This window comes from Nelumbo lutea, chromosome 2 (genome assembly GCF_056320005.1).
Source record: "Nelumbo lutea isolate HS-2025 chromosome 2, American lotus-T2T, whole genome shotgun sequence".
Classification (NCBI taxonomy): domain Eukaryota; kingdom Viridiplantae; phylum Streptophyta; class Magnoliopsida; order Proteales; family Nelumbonaceae; genus Nelumbo; species Nelumbo lutea.
In genome coordinates, this window is record NC_142685.1 from 35,451,505 (window position 1) to 35,463,995 (window position 12,491).

The 12,491-nt window shown below is 36.9% G+C and overlaps 1 protein-coding gene across 1 annotated transcript; it reads right to left on the reverse strand.

The window, feature by feature from the left end:
* Positions 1–2,208: 2,208 nt before the first annotated feature.
* On the reverse strand, positions 2,209–11,699 carry LOC148869830 (uncharacterized). Its single transcript, XM_088969940.1, has 5 exons — positions 11,172–11,699; positions 10,164–11,096; positions 9,006–9,947; positions 2,667–2,941; positions 2,209–2,582 (listed from the first exon to the last, which is right to left on the reverse strand). Exons 1-5 carry the CDS (start codon positions 11,666–11,668, stop codon positions 2,209–2,211), a joined length of 3,021 nt encoding a protein of 1,006 aa, XP_088826066.1. The 5' UTR covers positions 11,669–11,699.
* Positions 11,700–12,491: the final 792 nt, after the last annotated feature.

Consider the following 12,491-nt stretch of genomic DNA (forward strand, 5'->3'; position numbering starts at 1 on the left):
CACATATCTCTAAATTCATAATAGAGATGTGTGACTCCAATTCATGGTAGATAAAGAGTAGATAAGAAAAGTGAGTAGGATTGATGGCCATAGCCACCATCCTTCCAAACTCGCACAAGTCGTGTATATGTGGTAATCCATGCATGATAATTGATGGCCATAGCCACCATCCTTCCAATCCATGCATGATAATTATTTTTTCTGCTTCACGGGGCTACACAACAGGGGGTAGGCAAGCCGTGTATTATGTGGTAATACATGCATGATAATTGATGGCCATAGCCATCATCCTTCCAAACTCGCACAAGTCAATTATATATGATAAACAAATTAATACAAGTTTTTCCTCACAATACAAGAAAAGAATTGGGATAACGACAGTAATAAATCGAGATTGCGTGAGTCAGTGCAAGGCCTTGCATCGGAAACATCTCTGTATTTCTGTGTTTTAGTTCATGGGAGATATTTTCAATGTAAGGTTATCAAGGCGATTGCACTGATTGAATCCAGTTTCTAATAAGTTTTCAATTATATTGTTCGTGTGTATTGGACTTAGACTTTGGATGTGCTGGAGCAGCAGAGGTATATAAATATAGGCCCAACTTAATCTAAAGAAAACAACTGATGTGGTCCAGCATTTCATTTGGGGCTGTCAATGGATTTGATATTGGTTCTATCCGATCTAGTTCAACATGAATCCATTATAAATGGATCAAGTCCGATCTAATCTGATAAATATTTTGGACTGTGCTGGTCTAATTTGATGTCTTATTAGACTGTCCAACTTGTTTAAATTGGTTTTAATTCAGACTGTGTCCAATCTAAACTTGATCTATCGACACCTCTAGCCTTGTCTTCTATCAATAGACCAAATATTATTTTAACCTGACCTATTTAATCCAAGATAAATCAATTACAGATATATCAAATTCAATCCAATCCAATAAATACTTTAGACTATTAAGTCTGGACGGGTACAATTCAACATATCTTAATAGACAGTCCAGCCCATTCAAATTAGTTTTGATTTGCACAGGGTCCAACCCAAACCTAATCCTTCGGCACCCGCCGCACCCCTACCCCTACTTTCCGATGTCCATGAAAGAGATAAATCCATTTTTCACGCTAGGAGAAAGAAAAATATGTCTATAAAGCCACCAACTTTTTATATACCAATTGTTCCAAAAAGAAAGCATGTGGAATAACAACATACTTGAGAATAATGTTATTATGGGATAGTCAATTGGGGTAAACGAATAAAAGATCAAGTCAGCCCTCCACAATATTTTACAGCGTACTCTTGCTGTGTATTGGGAATATTTCCTGCTGATCACATCTTTATTTCTGATATTCTCATCTGGAGATGTTCTCAACACACCGCAGGAATGTACTGTAAGTCTTTCAGTGTGGATAAATCATAGATCAAGAAAAAGCATTTGATAGTTTTGTTTATTGTAAAATGACGTGTGGAAAAATCAATCTTTCATGGTTGGTCCATCTGTAGCAATTACAGATAAAAGAAGAAAGACTTGGTCTATTGGCAAATCATTATCATCAATTAGATGTGGGTTAAGATAAAATATGTATAAAATAAGAAAGATTTGGTCTTGATAATCAAGCCAATGGTACTCCCGTTGACTTGGCTCATTAACAATAATCAAAAGGTGGCCTTCAGACTTCATTAACAATAATCAAAAGGAAAATCATCTAACACAGGGGGCGATTCAGTCGGCCTTGCCTCAAACCCAAAGCTTACAAAGCTTGCTCTTTCTCACCAACTGAAACCCGCCCAATAAAAATAAAAGCATTCCAACCAAACACAGAAGAAATTTTGTTAAATTCCTGAGAATGGTGGCCCCCTAAACAAAAACACATGTTGCATGGTTGAAACAACAGCCAACAGGAAAGAGAGACAATTGTCCAATATATCCTTCAATGGTATGGTACAGAAGAAATTTTGTTAAATTCCTGGGAATGGTGGCCCCCTAAACAAAAACACATGTTGCATGGTTGAAACAACAGCCAACAGGAAAGAGAGGCAATTGTCCAATATATCCTTCAATGGTATGGTATGGTATGCTATGCTCTCTACCCAATTGATGAAGATGGTGATGAAAGAAGAGGATAAAGAAAGTTTAGTCCACTGCTGGCTATATACCATCTCATCATGCACCAGTAATGTCATTAACAACCAAAACTGTATGTGTCTCACAATTCATCAACAGTTGGTCCAATTACTGTAATTTCTTGAAACCGATCTGGAGATGATGGCTTGCAGGTCATAAGCTCATGAGATATACGTTGCATGGTAGGTCGAGATTGTGGATTAACATTTAAGCATGCCAATGCTAGCTTAACAACATGGAGCACTTCCTTTGCAACTTGAGGCAGCATGGGAAATGAGAGCCGTTGATCTAAGATATCTTTCAATAAAACAGCTTTTGAAGAAGAAGATGATGGTGATGATTCCAATATGTAAGCAATAAGTTCTGTTGGATGCCTTCCCATTATCACCTCTAGTGTTAGCACCCCAAAGCTATACACATCACATTTTTCAGTCGCCTTTCTTGTATAAGCAAGCTCTGCATGCAATACAATAGCTAAATCACGATTCCAATAGCCAAGAAAAATTTATTTCTAATATAGAATTAAAAAAAAAAAATTACCTGGAGCCATATATCCATAAGTCCCAGCAAGTGAAGTCCAGTTGGATGAATCAGGCTTGAGAAGTCTAGATGTGCTAAAATCAGAGATATGTGCTTCATATTCCCGATTTAACAAAATATTGTTACTTGATAAATCCCGATGCACAATTGGTGGTATGCAATCATGGTGCATGTAAGACAAAGCGCCAGCAATACCTTTAATTACATTCAACCTCTTAGTCCAATCGAGTTCCACTGCTTTCTCCAAATTACTTAACATCTTCGCCAAGCACCCTCTCTCTAAATATTCATAGCTCAAAGCATTTAATATATTTTGGCTGCCACCATCTGCCATCTACTAATATATATTACATGTTTTATATATTAGTTCATATGCAGCGGAGTTTAAATTTGTACGTGCATATTTGATAGATATCGATTCAAAATTAGGGATATAATTAGATTGGAATCAGATCGGGTTCATCAAAATCTGAATTCGATTTGAATAGTAAAATTATGCATTAGAATCTGATATAATATCTGATCAGAATTTAAAAACTTGGATTCAACCGGGAGGTGGTTCCACTACCCATCTACCGCCGCCCCCCCCCCCCCCCCGGGACCACTTCTTAGAAATGATAGAATCAACTGAAGGCCGCTCCAGCGGGTGTGGAGGGGTTAGATGGCCACCAAACTCACTCCCTCATACTGTCAGTCACTCATCGAGCATCTGGATATTTTTCAATCATCCAATGGCCCAATGCAAACGGTGGGAAACGGTGGTTTTGAAAAAACATTGTTTCCCAGCGTCGACCTTCCTTGTTTGCTTGGGGAATCTACGCCTCCTCTAGGGATGTCTAGGAGCCCTCTCCCCACCACACGGAGCGGTTCGATGGCCACCAAACCCACTCCTTATTGCTACTCACCCACCGAGCATCCATACACTTTCTGATCACCCATCGTCTCGACGACGCAGGCCAATGGTGGAAAACATTGGTTTTGCAAAAGCATCGTTTTCAACTGTCGGCCTTCCCCGTTGGCCCGGGGCATCTCTGCCTCCTCTGGGAATGTCAAGGAAACCTCTCCCCACCTCATGGAGGTGGTTCCACTGCCCGTTTACCCCCCCCCCCCCATTTGGGACCGCTTTTCCAAAATGGCAGAATCACCCGGAGGCCGCTACGGCGGGTGCGGAGGGGTTCGATGGCCACCAAACTCACTCCATCCTACTAGCACTCACCCACTGAGCATCTCAACAGTTTCCAATCGGCCATTGGCATGACTAGACCTGTTCATGGGCCAGACCGGGCCGGGCTCGAGCCGGGCTTTTACTCTTTATTAACAAAAAAATGTTAGGCCCGAGCCCGAACCCGAAGCTCGACCTAATAAAAGGAATTCAAATTTTTCCCTATTCAAATGGATGTTATCTATTTTAATTCAGATGTTTTTTCCCCTATTTAAATGAACAATGGGCCTACAAGTGAATTAACAACCTTCTTAAATCAAAAAAATTATTCAAATGGACATCACATAGGGTTTTTACTTAGGTTTAACTATAGGTCGGGCCGGGTCGGGCTTGAGCCGGGCTATTTTAGCAAAGCCCGAGCCCGACTCGAATTTTATGTGGGCCAGGCTTTTTGGCCCGAGGTTAAGCCTGCAAGCCAAAAAGCCTGTTCAAACCCGTCCGGGGGCCGGGCCGGCCCATGAACAGGTCTAGGCATGACAGCCCGGGCCAACGGAGAAAAACGATGGTTTTGAAAAAGCACAGTTTCCCACCGCCGGCCTACCTCGTTGGCTCGGGGCATCTCTACCTCCTTTGGGGATGTCTAGGAGCCCTCTCCCCATCACATGGAAGTGCTTCCACTGCTCGTCTACCCCCGTGCCCCCCCCTTCGGGACCGCTTCTAGAAAATGGTAGAATCACCCGTAGGCCACTCCGACAAGTGCGGAGGGGTTCGATGACCACCAAACCCACTCCATCCTACTTCCACCCACCGAGCATCCCAACACCTTCCGATCGCCCATCGGCCCGATGGCTTGGGCCGATGGTGGGAAATGGTGGTTCTAAAAAAGCATTGTTTTCCACCATCGACCTTCCCTGTTCGGCCGGGGCATCTCCGCATCCTCTGTGGACGTGTAGGAGCCCTCCCCCACCCCGTGGAGGTTGTTCCACCACCCATCCACCGCCGCGCCCCCCCTTCCGGGACCGCTTCTCGGAAATGGCAGAATCACCCGAAGGCCACTCCAACGGGTGCAAAGGGGTTCGATGGCCCTCAAACCCACTCTCTCCTACTGCCACTCACTCACCAAGCATCTGGACACCTTCCGATTGCCCATCGGCCCGACGACCTAGGCTGATGGTGGGAAACAGTGGTTCTAAAAAAGTACAATTTCCCACCATTGGCCTTCCCCGAAGATTCCCCTATATTAGTAGATGGCCAATGGTGGCAACCAAAATGTATTATATGATTTGAGCTATGATATCTAATTCCTCTCTCTTTTTTCTGGAAAAAAAAAATCTTTTAGATGGTCGAGGAGTTGTAATCTCGTTTATTGGGTCAGTTCATCTAAACATTGAATAAATGCTTGATTTTCTTTTTACAACAGGAAAGCTTAAACAGAAATTTACAGAGTTCATACGTTCACCTTTAATTTACAACTTGTTTTCTAAAAAAGATAATTTACAAGCAAAAAACAAAAGACTCATTTGTGGGCATCTGAATCATGTATCGAGAGTTTTGCATAAAGGGCGTTCAGATCACTGAGTTTTATATGAGAATTATGGTGAAAGAGTTGAGAGTGGGGTATATTACGTCTGTGATTAGAGGGGGTTGTAGTGGTATTTTGGTTTTACTATCGGTTTTCAGCGGTTGGATTTTCATCATTAAGGTGTCCTTTTATTGGGGGGGGGGGGGGGGGTTAAGTCATTTTCCCTCTAAAATATTTATATTAATTTATAAATAGCTAAATATAATTAAAATTAAATCCATATTCAATGAATATTAAATAATGTTATTATCAAAAGTTAATAAATATAGTTGGTAAATTATCAAAAATTAATAAATATTATCATTAATTAACTCATCATAACTTTTTAAAGTATTTTGGGTAAATGTTGTTATACTTATGTTAATTAAAAATATTTTATAAAAATTGAAAACCATTAATTAGTTTCTATAAAAGTGATAATTATACTTAATAATTATGAAAAAAATAAAATTTGAGTTATTATTGTTATTATAGTTAACAATCAAACGCAGGGAATAAAATATTTAAATGTTGGAAAGTGAAATTATTAATTAATTTATATTGGAAAATAAAAGATAAATTCTTGTAATTTTGTTAGTCAACTACTTCATAAAAATAAATATTTAATAAAAATTTAAAATAATTTTCAATAAATCTCCATAATTTTTTCAAATGATTATTGTAATTTTTTTTTCAAAAATAAATATTTTTGAAAGTTTATTTACAATGTATTAAATGATTATTGTAAATTATTAGAATATTTTTAAAAATTTAGGAAAATTTATTACATCTGATAGACTTTATAAAGCTATTGAAAATTTATATAATTTTCATTGTTAATTATTGAAAATTTTTTAAAGATAAATGAGTATGGAAAAGGGAAAACTATAATTTGAACCAATAATTACACAAATTAATAAGATAAATTAGTATAATAATGGAAAAGTAAATTATTAATTAGTTTATATTAGCGAATATAAGATAAATTAGTATAATTCTATAAGAAAACATTTAAAAAGAAAATAAATTATTTAATAACAATTTAAAAATAAAGTTGAACAAGTTTTCAAAATTACACAAATGTAATAAATTTTCCAAATTTTTCATAAAATTAATTTTTTTGAAAATTAAAGACAATTTAATATACTTTTAAAAATTTACCATGTGGTTGATACTCAATATATCCTTTTGATCATTTTTGTCATTAAAATAAATATTGGGTTGACGAGGAGCGGGTGCCTTACCTTGAGCCTGCTCGACAATGGGGACAGGGTAGGAAAAATTCGAGGATTTCCCATCCTTGATGAGGAGTGGGGGCATTGCCTTGAAATCGCGTGGCACTAAGGATAAGGTAGGGAAATTTGATGACTCTTCGTCCCTAACGAGGAGTGGGTCCCGCCTTACCTTGAACTTGCCTGAAACTAGGATAGGACAGGGATGGGGTAGAGCGTCTTGATTGCGGAGTGAAGACAGGGATGGAGTGCTCCACCCCATTGCCAATCCAGATAATTGTTAATTATTAGTGAAATTAATAAAAATACTAGCTTTTGTAATTATTTCTATTTATTTAAAGTCAATCAAAGTTTCATTTAAAAATAATGAAAAATAATAATTGTTATTAAAATTCCTACGAATGGTTAATAAGATTAAATTTATTAAAAAATATTTGTCCATATTAATTAAAATTAACAATAACTTCTTTTTGTAAATCAACATTAAATGAAAAATACATTTATTAAAATTTTAAATATTAATAATAACATTGAATATTTTTAGTTAATTAACAAAAAATTTTGATTATTAATTTATTAATTAATTAATAATAAATAAAATTATTCAATCTTTCAGATTTTTCAATGCATGACACGAGTCCCTGCTAATTAAATATATTTGGTCGAGACGTACTAAAGCAGTCAGTAAAGCTACATAAAAACAGCCCCAATGCTTGTATTTTACTCGATTATATTAATAATATATACTATTTTGATGTTCTGGTTTAATTTATCAATGGAATTCAATATCTGAGTATGGTTGGAGTCCAATCTAAATTTGCATGTAGATAGATATTCATAGAAAAGGGGCCTGTCATGTTTACCCTCAAACTCTGATGGAAACGCCACGTTAAGCATACATTTGGAAAGGCCACTTTAATAAGGTTAATTAAGCAAATTATTTCAATGGTGTATGATGGCTTAAAGTTAATTAAATAAATTATGATAATTAAGTAAATTAATCCAATTATGTGAAATGATTAATTCGTTAAGTAAATAGAGTAATTAAATAATCAAAGCTTGTTAAAGTAAATAAGTTGATTAAATTACTGCTAATTAAGTAAATTAATATAGGTAAATAAAGTAATTAAAGAAATCGACTAAATCAAATTGAGTTACTAAGTTTAGTATGCTAATTATGTTAAGTAATTGTTAATTTACTATTAGTTAAGAAAACTATGTCAGAATTATGAGATGGAGTGAAGCCACAAAATCTGACATTCATGCCCCTTTGATATCCAAACTGTACGATCAAAAAATGATTTCTGAGATGGAGTGAAGCAAATGAGACAAGCAAGGAAATGGAACTTTATTGTATTCAAATGTTACATTAATGGAAAAGACTAATAAAAATGAGTACAAGAAAAAGCATGATAGCTAAGAGACAAACCCCAAACACTACTCTAGTTGGAAGGTGGCCACCTTCAAACTTCATTAACAATAATCAAAAGGAAAATCATCTAACACAGGGGTCGACTCAGTCGGCCTTGCCTCAAACCCAACGCATACAAAGCTTGCTCTCTACCCAAGTGATGAAGATGGTGATGAAAGAAGAGGATAAAGAAAGTTTAGTCCACTGCGGGCTATATGCCATCTCATCACGCACCAGTTATGTCATTCGCAACCAAAACTGTATGTGTCTCACAAACCATCAACAGTTGGTCCAATTAATGTAATTTCTTGAAACCGATCTGGAGATGATGGCTTGCAGATCATAAGCTCATGAGATATACGTTGCATGGTAGGTCGAGATTGTGGATTAACATTTAAGCATGCCAATGCTAGCTTAACAACATGGAGCACTTCCTCTGCATGGGAAATGAGAGCCGTTGATCCAAGATATCTTTCAATAAAACAGCTTTTGAAGAAGAAGATGATGGTGATGATTCCAATATGTAAGCAATAAGTTCTGTTGGATGCCGTCCCATTATCACCTCTAGTGTTAGCACCCCAAAGCCATACACATCACATTTTTCAGTCGCCTTTCTTGTATAAGCAAGCTCTACATGCAATACAATAGTCAAATCACGATTCCAATAGACAAGAAAAAACTATTTCTAATATAGAATTAAAAAATAAAAAAAATTACCTGGAGCCATATATCCATAAGTCCCAGCAAGTGAAGTCCAGTTGGATGAATCAGGCTTGAGAAGTCTAGATGTGCCGAAAGAAGAGATATGTGCTTCATATTCCCGATTTAACAAAATATTGTTACTTGATAAATCCCGATGCACAATTGGTGGTATGCAATCATGGTGCATGTAAGACAAAGCGCCAGCAATACCTTTAATTACATTCAACCTCTTAGTCCAATCGAGTTCCACTGCTTTCTCCAAATTACTAACCCTCTCTCTAAATATTCATAAACCAAAAATGAATATCGAGCATGTGAACAGAAACCGTAGAGTTTCACAATATTGCGGTGTCGGATTTCTGTTAATGCCTGAATCTCATTTTGGAAAGATTTTAGATCAACCATTCCATCTTCATCTTCATCTTCATTTAATGCTTGATGAAGCTTCTTGATGGCTACCACATGACCAGTTCGCAACTCTGCTCTATACACCCTTCCGTATCCTCCGATACCAATACAATATTTTTCATCAAAATTTTCTACTGCTTCAATGATATCTCGGTAAACCATTCTTCCATCATGATTCCATATCTGAAATAGATCTTCACCGTCTGTTGTTTCTTTGTTTTGATCCCCAATATTTCTCTGCTTCTGATGATGAAAACCAGAAATAATTCCAAGAAATGCCAACAGAAGAAGTATCATACAAAAAACAGAGAGTATGCTAATGATCCACACTTTGTTTCCCATTTCAGATTTCGTTTCTATAGATTGCGCACATGGTTGTAGGCCACTTGCATTGCCACACAATGCTTTGTTATTCCTTAGTGCTTCTAATGGAGCATCTTGAAAGGCTCTATTGTTAGGCAGGGGACCTTCCAACTCATTGAATGATATATCAATGGATTCCAAACTGATCAAATCACTAAATGAGGAAGGAATGGAACCAGAGAGAGTATTGTGAGAAAGATTTAAACTTTCCAAGCTGTGTAGTTTCCCAAGTTGGTAGGGGATCTCCCCACTGAGTTTATTATCACTGAGGTCCAATAAACGTTGCAAGAAAACCAAATTGCCAATTTCAAAGGGGATGCTTCCATCAAATTTGTTTCCACGCAGATTCAAGTATAACAGATTCACGCAATCCCCTATTTCTTTGGGTATTGGACCACTCAAATAGTTTGTTGACAGGTCGAGAGTTTCTAGGTTATACAACCTTCCAAATTCTGAGGGCAATTGACCAGAAAGTTTGTTGTCACTCAATCTCAATGATAAATAAATGAGATGCTTCAAATTTCCTATCTCTTAAGGAATGGGACCTGAAAATTGATTTTCATAAAGGTAGAGATTGGTTAAATTGCTCAGATTACCTAAGGAGGCAGGGATAAAACCACTAAGGTCATTAGTATGCAATGATAAATTAGTGAGATACTTCAAATTTCCTATCTCTTGTGGAATAGGACCTGAAAGTTGATTTTCACCAAGGTAGAGAGTGGTTAGGCTGCTTAGATTACTTAAGGAGGCAGGGATAAAACCACTAAGGTTATTGAAAGACAATGCTAAATTAATGAGGTGCTTCAAATTTCCTATCTCTTGAGGAATGGGACCTGAAAGTTGATTTTTACCAAGGTAGAGAGTGGTTAGGCTGCTTAGATTACCTAAAGATGCGGGGATGGAGCCACTGAGGTTATTAGTAGACATTTGTAAATCAATGAGATGCTTCAAATTTCCTATCTCTCGGGGAATGGGACCTGAAAGTTGATTTTCATCAAGGTAGAGATTGATTAGATTGCTCAGATTACCTAAAGATGCGGGAATGGAACCAATAAGATTATTAGTACACAATTGTAAGGCAATGAGATGCTTCAAATTTCCCAACTCTTGAGGAATGGGACCTGAAAGTTGATTTTCATAAAGGTAGAGAGTGGTTAGGCTGCTTAGATTACCTAAAGATGCGGGGATGGAGCCACTGAGGTTATTAGTAGACAATGATAAATCAGTTGGATGTTTCAAATTTCCTATTTCTTGAGGGATGAAACCTGAAAGTTGATTTTTGAAAAGGTAGAGAATGGTTAGGCTGCTTAGATTACCTAAAGATGCGGGGATGGAGCCACTGAGGTTATTAGCAAACAATTCTAAATCAATGAGATGCTTCAAATTTCCTATCTCTTGAGGAATGGGACCTGAAAGTTGATTTTCATAAAAGTAGAGAGTGGTTAGGCTGCTTAGATTACCTAAAGATGTGGGGATGGAGCCACTGAGGTTATTAGTAGACAATGATAAATCAGTGAGATGTTTCAAAATTCCCAACTCTTGAGGAATGGGACCTGAAAGTTTATTTTCATAAAGGTAGAGAGTGGTTAGGCTGCTTAGATTACCTAAAGATGCGGGGATGGAGCCACTGAGGTTATTGGAGTTTAAATATAAATCGGTAAGATACCTTAATTTTCCTATTTCTGATGGAATATTTCCAAAGAACTTATTGAAAGACAAATCAAGGTAATTGAGTTTGGAGAGAGTGCCAATGTGGGAGGGAATGATACCAAAAAGTGTATTGTTGAAAAGATTAAAACGGACAAGGTGGGGAAAGGATGAGAAGTTGAAGTTATGAAGCATACCTTGCAAGCCCATACTCGATAGTGTTATCTGCTTAACTCTTCCAGCAGCTGGACTATTGCAAGTAATACCAACCCAATTGCATATGTCGTAGTGAGAAGAAGAGTTGGTGGAATGACCAACTAGTGGTATCCAGGAAGAGAGAAGAGTTTTGGTTTGATTAGGAAGACTGGATTTCCATTGAAGAAGAGCTATGGCTTCTTCTGGCATGACAAAAGAGTTAAATTTTGGAAAGAGTGAAAGCAACAAAATCAAAATGAGAGTGAGGGACACGGATATTAGCTGAGATGGTAGGGATGAGAAGGAGGACGACTGAGCCATATTAAGTTAATTGTTTGTGGAGATAGCTAGTTGCAACCTGAGTATGGAATAATTAATGCAAAGGTGCGTGGGTTTAGGCGCGCTGTAGGAGAGGGAGAAATGAAATGGATGATCGATAGATGCATGGGGAGTTATATATATAAATCGTGGGAGCAAATTAAACTGTTGATAAGAAAGACTTGGTGTTGAGCTATTGGCAAATCACCATCAATTAATTAGATAATATGCTTTTAGCACAGGTCAAGCATTAATTGCACCTCAACCAAGTAAATATTTATTAACATTGGATGACTTTTAAGTCAATGTAACGTCATTTTAAGTCAACGTAATGTCGTATTAAGGCTTCCAATTCTTATAAATTTTGAATGCAAGTGTCCTTAAAAACACGGTACATGGACACTAACGTAAGTTTCAAATTTTATGATTACGTTTCTGTCAGTTGGATCTTTGGATGTGGGCACTTGCATTTGCATGCATCCTAAAACTCTTGTTTGTTTTAAGGATGGATTCCATAAATTTAATTCTTTCGTTTTCCCTGTACTCCATCGCTCAAGTCATACACTATTTTTTAAGTTGAGAGTGACAAAGTAGATGTATCTTTTGGAAAAATTAATTCCTAAGTCTTCAATTGTGAATTTTGAGAGTAAGTAAATAAATGTAAAATGTGAAAAATATTTTTTGAGGGAAAATGTGAAAAAATAATATTAGATCAAAGTCTTTAACTGTGGGAAAATAAATTTTAAAAGGCAATCGTTCAACAATCATATATAGTTGCAGAAAAGTATTTGATGTTATGTTTGATCGTAAAATTCCAAGTCGAGAA